General features: G+C 40.3%; 1 protein-coding gene across 4 annotated transcripts; it reads left to right on the top strand.

Annotated features, from left to right (window-relative positions):
- The first annotated feature begins 791 nt into the window (after positions 1-791).
- ndfip2 (Nedd4 family interacting protein 2) lies at positions 792-15,734 on the top strand. 4 transcript variants are annotated; one of them, XR_004021042.1, is made up of 9 exons: positions 792-1,027; positions 8,653-8,881; positions 9,087-9,217; positions 9,602-9,689; positions 10,006-10,130; positions 11,773-11,839; positions 11,956-12,061; positions 12,330-12,448; positions 14,939-15,734. XR_004021042.1 is itself a non-coding variant. In XM_030747099.1 (8 exons), exons 1-7 carry the CDS (start codon positions 1,001-1,003, stop codon positions 12,057-12,059), a joined length of 771 nt encoding a protein of 256 aa, XP_030602959.1. In that variant the 5' UTR covers positions 792-1,000; the 3' UTR covers positions 12,060-12,061; positions 12,330-14,932. The 4 variants fall into 4 exon arrangements, 1 of the variants encoding a protein (XP_030602959.1); XR_004021043.1 differs by lacking the exon at positions 14,939-15,734 and adding an exon at positions 12,579-14,932; XR_004021041.1 differs by lacking the exon at positions 14,939-15,734 and adding an exon at positions 12,579-14,932 and having other exon boundaries at positions 12,330-12,480.
- The last annotated feature ends 304 nt before the right edge of the window (positions 15,735-16,038 follow it).

Raw genomic sequence — 16,038 nt, 5'->3', positions numbered from 1 at the left:
TTAGAAGAAAAACGCAACTGCAGCTCTTTAAACTGTAAGGCACTTTAGGAGATTGTAAAATGATCGGTGTTTTTCTCAAATGCAACCTATACCTCTGTGGAAAAACTGAAACTTTTATGAAACTGGTCGTTGTGGTTCAGGGATATAAGAGGACTTTGGCGCCACCTAGTGGTCTAAACGTTATTTTTTTTTCTTTGTGTTTGCGTCATCCCGCTTGCTCAATCCTTGGAAATCTGAGATCCACCCACTGAAGCTCGAGTTAGTTAGTCCACCTACAATTGGAAACAAGCGGAAGTCGCCTTCAAAATAAAACCTCCAGACTGCAATGAATGCCTGAAATAGTACTGAAAAAAGGAAAGAAACGGAAACAGCACAACAGCCATCTTCAAACATAATAAAGTGAATGATACTAAAAGCCAGCAACACATCACAGTCGCAGGAATTTCTAACAGATTAAGTGCCTAACAATTCATCTGAAAGCAGGGGTTGAAACTAACCAAGTACATTTAGTCATGAGTAATTTAAGGTACTTGTACTTTTCTTTAATTGGGCTGTCTAAAGTGAATTGACATCTTTTACCTATAATTACTTTGCAAATATAAATTTTACTTATATTTTTTACTTACATGGGCTAATTTATGGTTATAATAATAATAATAATAATAATAATAATAATAATAATAATAATAATAATAATAATAATAATAATAATAATAATGTGACGTAACTGATTATATACGTATATTATTTTGAAATCCTTTGACCGGAAATGTGGTGTCTGTGGACCAGCCTCACAGTGGTTGAATGTTTTACACACAGCGGTATTTTTCTGAGTGCTCTGTGGGTTGTAGCCATTTCTTTCATCGCCCTGAATCCGGTTCTTCTGCGTGGTTTCAGAGCAGCATCTCCTGTCCGTGACTCACACTTCAGAGTGAACTCAAGTCTTATTTTTCTCTAGTTTTCCGCGGCTGGCTTGTTTGGCCAGCTGAACCTCGTCGAGATGGACCCAGCGAGCCGATACCAAGTGGTGAGTGTGGGCAGTTCCAAACTCCCCGTCTGATAGCTCGGCCTGCTTCCACGGAAAACGGGGCCTTGCTAATGAATGCTAATTTTTTTAAATTAATTATTTAATATGCCCTGTATGACCGACAAAGCCAAAGTCGTAAACATAATTGCGAGCTTTTACATGTGTTGTATTTTCCATAATTTTGCCCCTAGTTTGTTTTCCTACAGCAACCAGCCTTTGATCTGGCACTTCCGCATCGACTAGGCTAACATTAGCTCGCCAGCTTAGATTAGTCACGAAGGCCCTTTAAGTTAAGATGCTTTTAATACCGTTATACATGTAAAATACATCCTCCTAGTGGTCGTGACATGTTGACATTAAAACAGAGATGCAGTTTCACGGCTCTTGGCAGCATCATTTCTGAGAAGCTTAGCCGTAAGTTAGCGGTTAGCAAGGGGATGTATTAGTTGGCTAATATTTAATGTGCTAAGAGGGACTTTTTTTTTTTTTTTCTTTTGAAGCTGAAATGTAATTTCCGGCCTTGCAACCACAATTTTAAAGGGCTGGTACGAATAGAGCGAAGGGAGTGACGATGACAAATAAGTGTTAATCAACTCATTTATTTAAAACATGACTTCTTCTATGTGTTGGCAAAATTCAAAATCGCTTCTTTTGCAGGTATTTCAGGGCCAAACTGGTACTGACAGCCTCGGAGTATGGCGCATATTTGTTGGAACTGGCCTAAACATGTGGAGTTTATACCTTCTATAAATGTGTTGTAACAGTAGTGGTGGCAAAACTTTGGAGTCAGCTCTGAACCTTGTGAGATGAAGTCTGCTTTGTGCCTTGTTGTTCTGGCATTATGACTGATAATCCCACAGGATTCAGTGTGAGCCAAAGCAAATCGGCCGTGTCCTTTTTAACTTTTCAGCCCTGAACAAAGCAGCAATTCAAACCGCACTCCAGTGTTTTAACCATAACGCAGTACAATGGATTCTCAAGGATAGCTTGGATACGGCCAAACAGATGAGTTATCTGATATTGTGGCTTGTTTAAAAAACTAATAATACCCAGTGTTCATCACAGCATGCCTACACTGTTGTCTTTTGCTCTCTTTCTTTTCTAAATAATACTACAGGTATGGGGCAGCGCTGCTCTGAGGTTCGGCTGCATTTGGACACATGAGGAGGCTTGTGGCTGTGCTGTTAGGATCTTATGTAATCCCCTGTGCGTGGGGGTGCAGTAATGCTTTGTCCTTGATTCTGAGCCAGTCAGCCGCTCTCTCCCTCCCTTGCCTTGTGTGCTGACCCTGCACTGGTGGAGGATTGAAAGTCGGTTTTAGTGGTCAAGATTATAGTTTTTGAGAAGTCTCTCAATGTGTGGAAACGAAGAGATTTCACTGTGACTCTGCTCCTTAAAGAAGCTATTAGGTTATTAGTCACCTCTGACTTTTTAAGTTGCGTGACATAATTCGTTATCACAAAGGGTGTTTCCCCTGCTTGTCGCAGCGTTTTTACCGCTCTCAGAAAACTGCCATTTACTTCATGGAAAATGTTTTAAATGGCAGATTTACCCCTCAAACACCTCATTTTAAGCAGATTAGCAGAACTGTGGAATGCAGTCATGATGACTTGTAGTCGAAATGAGTTTCAAACGAAAACTAGAACAGCTTTAAGCATCACAGGGTCGTATCTGCTCTTCACATATTTTTATCGATAATGCGATAATACTGTTAATCGTGATTTTTAAACTTGTATTTTTTAACCATAATAAGTATATAGTGACACACATATCACGACTGCCGTAGCTGATATTTTTTTTTTTTTTTAACTACAGTAATTTTGCAATGAAAATCTGACAGTGTGGTTATGCCAACTTTATTTGAAATTTGCTATAATTGCAATAATGGCATTAATCTTTTTATTTTAAACATGATGAACATGAAGTGAAAATCTGATATTGTGACATCCCTAACCAATATTTAGATTTGATTAATTTAACTTAAATTTAACTCTAAATTGAGCATCAAACCCAAACCACAACCTCCCCAGGCACTGCAGTTCCATCAAGTCAACCTGATCTTGCAAACTGTAAACTCAGTGAAGGTGTTTGACTAAGACTCTCAGCCCGTGGGCCGCTTCTGGCATCGCCCTTACTTCCGGTCCGCAAATTAACGTCAAAAATAACATACAATTTGGCCCTTTAAGTTACTTTTTTGACATTTAGCTTAACCCCCCAATTAAGAGGGTTAAGCGAAATGTCAAAGTAACTTAAAGGGCCAAATTGTATGTTATTTTTGACATCAATTCATGGACCGGAAGTAGGGGCGGGGCTGGAAGCAGCCCGCAGGCCAAGTTTGGGCACCCCTGGACTAAAACTTGAGAGCAGTCGTTCTCAAACTGTGGTACACATACCACTGCTGGTACATGGACTCCCTCAAGTGGTACGTGGGATGTCTCCAAGCAGTGTAGTTTTTCGAGCGAAGGAGCGGGCTTCCAGCAACAGCGCGAGGGAAATTACCGTAATTACCACACTTTGGTGGTGAAGTGCAATTCTCAGCTTTCATAAACTGTTTGAATTTTTCATATAGGACAAACCGTTGCGTAATTACGGTAACACAGGAGTGCACTTACACAAGCGTGTCACCGGCGATACACAACAGCATTAAAGGATTAAACGGTTGACAAACTAAGCTATGATGGGAATAGTCAATAATCAATAACAATCATATAATAAATGAAATTGCCACGTGTAAACTATATATGTAATTATATAGGCCTATGCTGCTGTGTTTTGTTGTATCAATCACACAGATCATAATCTCATGAATAATTGTCATTTTTTTTGTGTGTGATTGTGGCACATCTTTGACACCTCCACACAATTGTATGTTGAGTTTAGGTTGCTAAAAAAGACGGCACACAGTGAACAAAGGTGTAGATAAATGTGAATGATGACATAATTGCTATTTTTAAAATTTCAATAGATATCACGACATCGTTTAATCATGATTTTTATTTTTTGTGGCTGCCATAGCCAATATTCAGATACGATGAATATATGGTTCCAACTGACTTGTAGCCAGTTGATGATTAAATTGCAGTTTCAAATAAACCTTATGGAAATTCAGTGAGTGTGTTTGACTTAAACAATAGTGAGTCCTCACGCTGGCTGCTGTCACCCTGGAAGAGCGTACTTTTGGCATATGTCAAAAGTGACGTCAAATCCGCTGGCGCAAGCTGTCACTTTCAGCTGGTTGTGAACCTCTTGATTTTGGTAATCTTACGTGTTGCGTCACTGCAGACAGGTTGAAGACACAAGTGTACGCTTGTGTTGGTTTTACTGGTGGTTAATGATCTGTCAGACACAGAAGCTCAGAGTCACAGCGTGTGCAGAGAAATATGGTGCAACAGCTTGAAAAGATGGGACTTTCCAAGGAAAAACTTTGGGGGGGGGGGCAGAAAAAAGGAGAGTGCTCCTGCAGGTATGCGGCGTGCCCCAAGCGCTGGTATAAATTAGGGCTGTAGCTATAGATTATTCCATCGATTTATCAAGTAATTGGATAAATACTTTTGTCTCATTAATGAGCATTGATAAATATTCAAAAGAGACAAAATACAGGTCTTTTAAAATGAAATGCTTGTTTATGTCCCATATTAAAATCATATTTAAAAACATTTTCTTAAATGTTAAAACAATCACAAGCACAGTAATATCAAAATAAGGTGTACATGCAACCTAAACTACGGCATCAAATAAAATCATATAAGCTTTACTCTGTCCTCTGGAAGGCTTCCTCCCATGAAGATGAAGCAAATGTTCTGACAGTGTTGTAACTGCTGGATGAGGTCGATTTGAGGAGTGTTTGTGTGTCTGCATGTTTTAAGTGCTAATAAACGAGTGAGTATGTGTGGCTGTAAGCCTTTAAAGGAGCACATGTGGTGACTGCAATGAAGAAAAGTGAGCATATCAGCATTCTCAGACCTGAGGCTTGCCCTGTGTGTCCTGCCTCGCAGCCCCGGCTCTGTGGCTCAGATTTATCAGCCCATGAATATCTTTACTGGCCTGCAGAGAGAGAGCTTTTATTTCTATATTTTAAAATATTAAAACTATTTAATTTATATAATTGTTTACTTATGTTTATATAAATCTAAGTGTTACTAAAGCCCTGAAATATGGGTTCATACATCCCGTGTCCCCCTTTAGACACCCCTGTTTGCTGCAGGTATCAGTGCGATAGAAAGTGGGACGGCTGCTGTTAGTGTTCAGCGGACCTGCCTGATTTAAACGTCGTGTACATTAACAGTTCGTCTGCATATTTTATGTTAGCTTATGTATCTTTACTGTAGATTTTTCACTGTGTAAAACAAATGGCGATGCACGGGAGCTGCTACAAAGTTCTCTGTCCTTCCTGTTGGAGCTTGTTGATCAGGTGCTTTGATGAAGGACTCCTGCCAGCTTTTTCTCAGTAAGGGTTTTAATGGTGGTTACAGGAGCAAGCGCTGCTGTTTTGGACACTAGAATAACGTCTTCTTTCACTCCACCTGAGCTCACGTCTCTGTAACGGCTCCGCCTCTGCCCTCTTAGCTGTGCGTGTACACACATCCACTTTTATCTATGACGGCGTCATCTTTGGTGCTGCTGTTATCCATCTTTTGTTGAGAAAACTGGGGTGTGCATGGGCGAAATGTTGTAATGTTTTTTATTCACTCACGCGCTCATAGGGGCAGATCTATTTAAAGTCGCAAATGTGGGTGAAACGCTCGCGCTTACATGGTGACAACTGAAGGCTACAGAGTTTAAACAAAGCATTGGAGCAAAAAATTTGCGTTGAGGATTTTTTTTTTATCACTGAATTATTTGAGTTACTCAACAAATTGTTGCAGTTGTAGTATTAATGGTACAGAACTGTGGCAGCGTCACCGTCTGCGAGCAGTGTGGGTATACTAGGGCCCTTGGACCACTGTGCTGTTTCTGGTATAACCCTGCAGAACAACAGTGTAATGATCCACCCCAAATACTGCTATTACTATAGCTGTATTGATGATGACTTATATTTATGAAAGAAATGGCTATACAATGCTAGTTCTTCCTCCTCCTTGCACTGCAGTTTTGAGTTTAATTAACTTGCTAAAAACAAAATGATGTTGTAGATCAATTTGATTAATAATATTAATATTTTTGATTGTGATAAAGTGAAAATTTGATGATGGTGACAGCCTTTATCTCAACTTGGATCGATGTTGTTTCCTGTGTTTCTGCCTCTTTGCCTGTAGTCATGTGACTGTGCTCTTAGGAAATTTGGTTTTAGACTATAAACAAGCCGAACTTGCTCAACCAGTTTGAGACAGCTTTTGTTATTCTTTGGGTTATCAGCAATGTGACGCACAGCGAGTCCGTAGGTTTCGTCTGCTAATCGTGGGTCACGTAGCAGCTTCCTTAAGGTTACACGTAGTTTAGTTAATTATAAAACCACGAGCCTATGCTTTTGGCTTGAAGGTGACTGAGTTGAACTTTCTCAAGGACACCTTTATGGAAAAGGAGGAGGTCATTTCCCGCTCAGCTATGTTGCAACCAGCAGCTGTAATTTCAGATTTTGTTTGGCTCCAAGACCTGACAAATCTGCTAAGGCCTGTAGATGACCGCATGGCATGGTCTGTCAGTAACTTAGTACATGTGGATCACTTTTCCAGAGACCTCCTTCTGTTGACATACCGATGTAGCTTCCTGTATCTTCACTTGCAGTGTCAAAAATTCAGTTTAGGGCTGATGGTACTGGTCTTACTCTGTACCACAGACAAACACCACCACATACAGGCTCAAATGTCACTGTGATCAAGCATTTCCTATAGCAGCTTCACAATAAAAGAATCTACATTCTGCAACAATTTCTTTAGGAGCTGTTCAGTTTGTTAGTTTTCATTTAGTACAGCTCTGATATGATAAAGGAGAAAGAGCCAGGAATGCGTGTATGCATCATTTGCTTTGAAGCCCTAATGCTTTGCTAACCAGTGTGACGCCAGAGCAAGAATAGTGGAACCTGCCGCTAGTAAGAAAGCCTTCTATATGGAGACGAACTGAATGAATATGGAGAATGAAGTGACCATTCAGTGGCCCTACAATGTAGCCTACGTAAGTGGCCAGCGGCATTGCCGGCAATTCCCCTTGTGCATGTGCACTATGTGTTAATTAATTGTTATTTTATAATGTATTTATTTATATTGAAATTTATTTATATATATTTATATTTATTTATTCAGTTTTTTTTTTCAATTTAGTATTTATTTTCAAGAGATTGTAGAAGTACACTAGATTTCAAGGTATTCACTGTTCTTTAAGTGCAATAAAAACAGTGTTTACAAAGTCTTTTCCACTACTACCTGCTCAGCTTGACTCCACTCAGTTTAGTTCGTTTTCCATTACAATTGAGCACCACCTCAGCAAGGTGGCCCGAAAATCCCGTGACATCACTCGTTTTCTCGAGACACTTTGTTTAGTCTTTTCTGTTTCACAGCTCACTGAGCTAATTTCAGTCTTCTACCTCTGGTGCTGTTTTTGTGCACTATGACGTGTGAACTCGTATCGATGTGTCATTGTAATGAAACTAATGGTGTAAAATTTTCAAGCCCACTACCAGACTTCTTCAGTGTATCCACATAACACCGACTCTATGCAGAAATATAATGTCTGTGTGACATTACTGCAAAAAAATAAATTACAAGTCACTCTGGCATTTAAAGCTAATACTTTAAACCACTGAAATATATCATTCAGACTGTTTGATTTATGTTTACCTGACAGGTGTAGCAAACTTGTCCGTGCATTGATAGTGGTGCGCCATTTTTGTTTAGACTCGCTATATCTTTCCAACTTTGGGCCTCTCTTGGAGGACAAAACCAGAGTTTTGGAACCGCAGTACTGAAATCAACTAATATGCCAGAGTTTCTAAATGCTGCTCCTGCCTGTTGGCCATAGCATTAAAGGCAAATGAAGCAGGAATAGGTCTTAATTAACAGGATTGTGATTGTGCAGTTTATTGAAAATGGCTTATATACCTGAACCAGGCTAAGACTGATCCTTTTTTTAAGTCAAAGAACACCTAATTTTTTTTGTGTTTTTTTTTTTATCAGTGATGGAAAAATATCAGTTACATTTCGAGAAACTGAAACTCCTCTTTAGTTAGAGTTATGAACAGTATGTAGAAACCTTGTGGAGGAAAAATAATCGACTGCAAATGTGCCCACGTCAACCCACTCATTCAGCCTGAATATAAAAATGAAGATATTAAAACAAAAAAAAAAAGGAAAGTGCTGCCTCAGTTGGTGCTGACAAGTAAACCCAGATTGGGTAAAGCTCATTTTGTTACATAATACTACTGCTGCTTATAAAAAGCACTGCAAACAGTTTAATATTGAAATCAATTCTACAGTCCTCTTTTCTGTTCTGGTGGTTGTTATTTTTAGTCATGCAGTCACAAGAAGTGGAGTTTTCAGGGTTTCAGAGACTTTAGAAGAAAGCACCAGATTGGTGGCAGTTTCAGAAATGTAGGACAAGTGTGTGAGCGCCCGCCCCCCCGAGCAGCAGCATTCTTTTTGGCTCGCTGATCAGCTGATCTGCTTGTCGTTATATTTCTACATCTCATTCAGTTGCACAATGAGGACGACTCTTCGGAGGCCCCCGCAGGCGAGCCGCAGCCGTGCACTTCTGCCACAGCCCAGGCCGGAGCATCCGGTCAGGACCAGAGCCAGACTCAGGTCAGCCCGACCCTGACCCTGGCGGGGGAGGCGTCAGGCGCGAGGACTCAGGGGGAGGCGGACACGGCACCACCTCCGTATGCCTCCATTGACTTGGGAGCAACTGCTGCAGCAACACCTGGTATTACTTTTACTTTAATTGCACATCTTCTTAGGAGCATCAGCAGGGTTTCGTCTCATGGCAGTTTTGTGGTGACTGTACCCTTGAGTCACTTTAGTTTCCAGGATGGTCTCACCACGTTATTGGCAGTGGCACAGCTCTGCTTTGATACTGCATGCTTTCTATGCTTTGTAACTCTTCTCCTCCTCCTCTGTCGTTTCAACAGAGACTAGTTTCCGAGGTGACTTTCCTGTGCCTCCGCCCTACAGCGTTGCCACCTCGCTGCCCACGTATGATGAAGCAGAAAAGGCCAAAGCGGCCGCCATGGCTGCATCTGCAGTGGAGGTGATGCCACGGGTAAGGAGACGCATGTTGGGCCCCTCTTAGATTCCCTCTTATTATTCTGTTGGTTTAAAAGTCCTTTCACTTAAGCAATCTTGTGGTTACTAGTCATGGCTCTGGCTGTGGTTTACCTCAAAGCATACCAGAAAATGTTGGTCTTAACTACCCCACCCTCCTGACACTCAAGACCAAAATAAATGCTTAAAGGCTTTAGTTTTACCAGCTGTGTAAATCTGCATTTAAGCAAACTTGAATTATTATACTGAGCACATTACATCAGCACTTTAAGAAGCAATTTTTATAGTATTTTGTGTGTTTTGTTGTGTGAGTCAAATGGTCTTTGTTTTTTGGGGGTGTTTTGCACTCACATTTATGCCTGTATGTGTGTGTCTATGTAAGGATGATGAATTCCCAATCAGAGATGACTTCAGTGATGGTGATCAGCTCAGAGTGGGTAACGATGGGATCTTCATGTTGGCCTTTTTCAGTAAGTCTCGTGTTTTCTTTTGTTTGCTTATTCATGTGCAAACACTAGACGGTTGGCAGCAGTGCTGTTTGCTTTGCCGAGATTGTGGCACACTCCTAAAACATGTGACTCACTGATAACAGATGAATTAACTGTCAGAGGTCTCGCTGATGGTTAAGCATTTAGAGAGAGACTAAAATCCAGCAAGACTATTGTTAAATCATTAGCATGTTTCCATTTCAGAAAAACATTTCCACAGCTGATTTTCAAAATAAAATGTTGCATAGATGTCCGAATAAAATAGGATTTTTAACAAGTCTTCCTGATGTCCCTCCAGTGGCCTTCCTGTTTAACTGGATCGGGTTCTGCCTGTCCTTCTGTCTGACCAACACCATCGCGGGGCGCTACGGGGCCATCTGCGGCTTCGGCCTTTCCCTCATCAAGTGGATTCTCATCGTGAGGGTATGTGTTTGCTCCGTGTTTTAGTGATTGAGGTTTGTGTTACACATGAGGACCAGGGTTTATCTGCCCCTCTCACAAATAGTTGGGGAACTCAGCAGCCATCTTGGATTTGAATCTGTGAACTTTTTTAAACTTCAATCTAAGTGAATGAGGATTTAGCCATAACTTAACATTTTAATCAGCATCCCTGCACATTTTGTCTAAGAGCAGTTCTTAGCTCTGATATTAAACACAGGGTTACTGTCAGGGGGAAAAAAACAAACTGTTGCCAGCTTTATGCACACAATCAGGCCAAACTACTGCATAACATGTTGGCCTTGAGTTTTGAGCCCTTTGATTTATTTGTAGCTGACACAGGAAAAAAAAGAACATCCTCCGACCCCACTGCCTCTGCACTCTAAATCATTCTGGTACACGAGCGAGGAATCACTACAATTTTAGCAACAACATGCATAAATCCTTTTTGTTCTGCATATGTAAGTGCAGGTTCCATTTTTATTGAATGAATTAGATTAGGGTAGTCATCCTTAGGATGACACATCTTTGCACCGTGTGTGTCAGACGAGAGACGCTGCAGCTGAAGCGTTCTTGAGTTGGAAGAATATTACAGCTGCCTTTGGCTGAATTTGTGATACTGCTTTTTAATCTGCACACGTGCTTCTTTGAGGCTTGCAGTGTTATTATATCCTTTTATTTATGAAGGTAAAAGTCTCATTGATTAAAAAAGAGTGACCTGGCCAAAAGGTTAGCAGGGCCCTGAAATCTTTTCAGAGTAAATATATGAGCTGTGTCCACCCTGTGACCCCCCCCCCCCCCCCCCCCCCCATGTAGATGCTGAGAATGAGTTTGATATGAGTGTCTGTCTGCTCTCAGCTGATACAGCTGCTGCCTGTCTGAGAGCTCACGGGGAACATTAAACCGTTTAAAAACACCGCTAACTGCATCCTGTCTGCAGACTTGTGGCGTTAATAGTGGTGTGTGTTACCATGACCTGGAGGGTTGGCATTTTTAAAATGTCATGTTTGTGTTTCCTGAGGTTGCCCTGTTTACATGCGGCTGACCTTTTACATGCAGCGCAACAAATTTAGCACCATTTTCATGAAATGTAGTAAAGTAAGTTTAATTTATTTTTATATACAGCTGGAAAAGAGAGCAATTTTCTGGGCCACATTTTTGGATGAAGTCTGTAAAATTTGTCTTTTTTTTTCCTAGAGGGAGCAGAAACCCCTGATTTAAGAAACACACCGTTTCTGAGGGCTTATATAAATTATTTTTCTTCCCAGAATAAATACATTTTTGACAACACAAAGCGAGTGGGAGGCATCACTCAGCCAGACGGAGAACTGAAGCATCTGTCAGGCAGTCAGTGTCATAATCAGATGCTCTGTGAGCCAGAGAAAATCACTGACAGAGCAGAGTGAGAGCACATGACTGATGGTCAGGCTTCATCAATGTGGGATTTTTCTTCAGTGTAATGGAAGTATTTCATGTTTCCCTTGATGAGACAGGTTCACACAGCTCTCGGCTCACTTTGTATAAAGGGAAAATTAGACGTACTGATGTATTAGTCATAAAACTGAAGCTGCAGAATCATTTCCCTCTGATAACGCTGAAGGTAAAATCTCTCTTCTTGTGTGTCCAGTTCTCTGACTACTTCACTGGCTACTTCAACGGTCAGTATTGGCTCTGGTGGATCTTCCTGCTGCTCGGTGAGTGCACTGCAGTCATTAATCTTGCACTACTGCCGACTCAACTCACCCCGACCCTAAAAAAAAAAGCCAGGTCTCTGTGGCAAAGTGACTCAGTAATTCTCTCTCTCCCACAGGTCTCCTGCTATTCTTCAGAGGCTTTGTGAACTACCTAAAAGTTCGCAACATGTCAGAGAACATGGCCACGTCTCACAGAACACGCCTCTTCTTCCTCTACTAAAGGTATCTTTTTTTCTCTCAAATAACCACCAAGCAGAAAATCCTTGGGAACTGTTGCTGTAGCTCAGGAGTGAGGTCCACTTCTCTCTGTCACCTTCTTGTGAGGCAGTTTGTGTGCTGTGTGTGGTTCAGGACTCTGCTGCAGATGCACAACCTCAGAGGCACTGATGCTGTGACAGACATGCAATTGCAGTTCAGATATGCCCCCCCCGTTCACATTTTAAGTACCTGTTGCTGCTCAGCCCTAACGATTGGAATTGATTCCCTCCAGGTTCTCCATGCCATCACCATTCCTTTCCAATGTGAACTTCCTTCCCTCCCCCGTCAAATGACCTGACTGAGGAGCCTTGCAGTGAAGAGAGGAGACGGGGAAGGAATGGAGGAAGAGAAGTATGGAGAAAGTGTTACCAGTCTTATTAAAAGTAAAACACGACTCACTCTGAAGTATCTACTTATGACCTGAGCTGAGAAAAAAAAAAAAAAATCATTTCTTACTCTTTCATTTTCCTTTGATTCAAAGCTTTTCACGTTGTCTTCTCTTGGATCATACGAAGCCAAACGCCAGTCCAGCTCGTGTGTCACAGAGACCTGACCTGAGGCCAATTTCTAAGTGTTCCATTTATTCACAAAGCACAACAAAATGATGTAGGATGTACATAAAAATAGCTGTGGCAGTTCTAAGCTAGCTTATGTTATGCAGTGACAGCAGTGTTAACGGCTTAAAACTGAATCACAAAAACCTTTCGTGACTATAAAGTAACATTTGGAATTTGAAAATAGAAAACGTGTAGGAGGCGAATACCCATTATGAGACTTTGATATTCAAATTTCCCCTCCAACTCTGCCTCGTTTGTCTCACTCGCAACAAACAGGAAGTAAGGATTCACTGACTAACAGACTTTTTAGTTGCTCATGGGATTTTCAAACCCACAACTGTTCGTACTTGATTCTAAATGAATTTATTTCAGGAGAAATTACTGTTTTAAATAAAAGGCAATGTTGTTAAAAGTACAGTGAAAAACATCTTCAGTACGACTGGTGGTGTGTTTATAAATTCCCTGAGGAATGTTGATGTGCTTCTCTTTGTGTGTGTGTGTGTGTGTATGTGTATATATATATATATATATATATATATAATATGCGCATTCCACTTTTTTTTTTTTTTTAAAGTTCAGGGTGTTTTGATTAAGTCTTACTTTAACGGTGATGTAGCAGTTTTCACAGTTTGAATCCATCTCAGATTTTCTTTAAATAAAAGAAACAAAAGAAACCAGAAAAGACCCTCGGAGGCAAAATTCATGCAGGGTTTCCATCTTTAACGGCACTCAGATGTGTCCCACATGCACGGATCCTTTTATTGTTTTTAAACCAAACACCTGAGCTCTGCTCAGTCAGGCATGACTCACAATATAATAAAATAAATGAAGCTTTTCTTGTGAGAACCAGTCAGTGAAGTAAAGCCTCGGAGAAAGTGTTTGAAATTTCAAACCAGAATCTTGTATTAAAATCATTTCAGATAGTGGAGGGAGGTGCCAAAAATTAGCATCGGTGACAGCAGGGCTCTGCTGATGTCACTGGGAAATATTTATCGATGACGTAATGTTACATATGTGAGGAAGAGCTTGAATACTTTAAAGTTGGCATTGGCAGATATTGGCTCTGTTGACTGATATCGGGAATAATCGTGGCTGATTTATGTATTTTCACACAGTAGTTGTACCATGAAAAAAATGTAAGCATTTTTCGCACTACTTTGTTGTTAGCCTGGAACAAAAGGGGGAAATAAGACCCCAAACCCCCCTCCTCAGTACCATTATGGCTTTTTTTCCCATTATCTAATCATACTGATGCTTTTTTTTGTTTGTGTTTGTTTCCCTCTGTGTTCCAGAGTAACAACTAGAACGCTTCCAGTTATGTGACAGAATAAATATCTGCTACTTGTGTTCCTGCTGTTCGTCAGCAGAGCCAATATCACCAGTTTTCTGCTAACATATCTGAACTCAATTAATTAAAAGCTTCTTGTTTGTCATTAAATGTTGTTATTGCACAAGTAAAGATAAATATCGGCCCTTAAAAGTGGATAAATTTGCACCAGCACATTTCCTGACTTGTCTTTTTTTCTTTCTTGCCCTTTAATAATAATCATGACATCAGCAGGCCTATGCAGTGATTTATTTATTTTTTTTCCCCTGTTTGAATCAAAGAAAAATGAATGTCAAAAATTTTTTTTTTCTTATTTTAACAAAACGTAATATTTCACAGCACAGTTCAATTTGTCTCGTTCAGCTGTAAAACAGCTACAAATACTCACTGACTTTGGGCAAAATGGTGTCTGTCAGCTACCGAGGAGCTGATCAGTGAAAGCTCGGTGGGGACACTGGTGTTTTTAGGCTTCTGCGGCCGGATCGGCAGGAAGCGACCAAAAGCAGGCCTCGTATGCATTTCCTGCTTCGGTGCTGTTGGAGTTTGGATTTTAAAACAAAGCATTTTTACATAGAGTGCAGTAATGTGCCGGGCTGAAGGAGAAACTCCTTGGAGTACATGAGTCTTATGCAATTTACTCAATTGTAATGACCTACAAATATTGTGGCTGTAGAGTCCTGTGACGATGAACTAGATGTAGTTGAGTAGTTTAATCCTCACAGATTGAGATCCAGTTGTGACATCAGGGAGTGAAATGGCTGTTTTTAGACACGCTGGTTCTGCATGATCTGCTTGACTTGGACAAAAGCCAACACACGGATCTCTCTCTGGGGATTTTCTGATTAAATTTAGAATTTTTTCCATTTTTTTTTTTGTTTTTGTTTTTTATGGCTTGCGAAGCTTTCGGTAATATGACCTGTCCCTTTTTTTTTTTTTTTTTTTTTAAATAAATATCAGCTGATGTGACTTCAAGTGAGTGTGATGACGGCAATGAAGTCCAGGGATACGCTTGTGTCATAAAATGGAGCCTGACTGGACAAAGAAACTTTTTTTTCTTTGATTATTTTTGTCATTGAGAGAAATGAAATGTGTATATACCAGATTATGCCAATTCAGAATATTTGCACTTTGAAGAACTTCTGTACAGTAATGATTTATGTATCTGCAAAACTGGATGTGGGTGTAGAAAAAAAGTCGATTATCTTTGCCATCCTGGAATTCTTAAAATCATCCCAAGTGGAGAATTTGCCTTTTGCACTTTTTATTTTTGAAAATGATAATGTTATTGTGTCTGTGTGTGTGTGTGTGTGTGTGTGTGTGTGTGTGTGTGTGTGTGTGTGTGTGTGTGTGTGTGTGTGTGTTTCATCGCTTTTAGCCTAAACTGTGACAGCTTGAGAATTGCCAAACTTCTTCCTTCCTTTTTTATTATTAATTATCTTTTTTTGACTCATCATATCCCACTAAAGCCTCTTTCAGCAATATCAAGATTTTTTGATGAATTGATGCTCTGCTGCATGATGTACCCACCCAAACGAGCGGGTAATGTTAGGATTAATCTAGTACAAGTATCTTTCTATTTGTATATAAATGAGGAGGAAAAAAAATGAGACGGCAGCCACACTATTGTCCAAAATATGTCCAAGTAACATCTTCTGATGCGGTTGTTATGCATTTACTATATCTGGAATAATTATTGCAAATAATGTATTGCAAATATGAGAATAAAGCTCAAAAGTCTGCCACTTATATTTTATCTTGGAGTCTGCTTGAACTAATTTTACCAGATTGCTTACACTGTTAAATTCCAAAGTTGCATGTTAAAGCTTTTCCATGTTTTATAGCTCCCGATTAAGCTTTAAGAGTCCGACAGCCCGTCCAGTCAGTCGTCAGGTGAGGCCTCCGTGTGTCACCAAAGTTCACTCGGAGTGAGAGCAGGCAAAGAGGCCTTCTAGAGATGACTTGAATGGAGAAATGAGTACACCCACAGGTGCTGATTCAGCTTTGAATTCTGCATAATATCAAAGATTGCTTGGAGATCATTTGAGGCCACCCATCCA

The sequence above is a fragment of the Archocentrus centrarchus genome, chromosome 2 (assembly GCF_007364275.1).
Source record: "Archocentrus centrarchus isolate MPI-CPG fArcCen1 chromosome 2, fArcCen1, whole genome shotgun sequence".
NCBI classification, from domain to species: Eukaryota; Metazoa; Chordata; class Actinopteri; order Cichliformes; family Cichlidae; genus Archocentrus; species Archocentrus centrarchus.
Note: the sequence above shows the minus strand (reverse complement) of the source record. Positions and strands in the feature narration are given on the sequence as shown.

Excerpts from the sequence above, each read along its gene's own strand:
- ndfip2 (XM_030747099.1), top strand. The coding sequence starts at position 1,001 with ATGGACCCAGCGAGCCGATACCAAGTG. Across the intron at positions 8,882-9,086 it reads AACTGCTGCAGCAACACCTG|AGACTAGTTTCCGAGGTGAC; the intron begins GTATTACTTTTA and ends TCGTTTCAACAG. Across the intron at positions 11,840-11,955 it reads GTGGATCTTCCTGCTGCTCG|GTCTCCTGCTATTCTTCAGA; the intron begins GTGAGTGCACTG and ends TCTCTCCCACAG.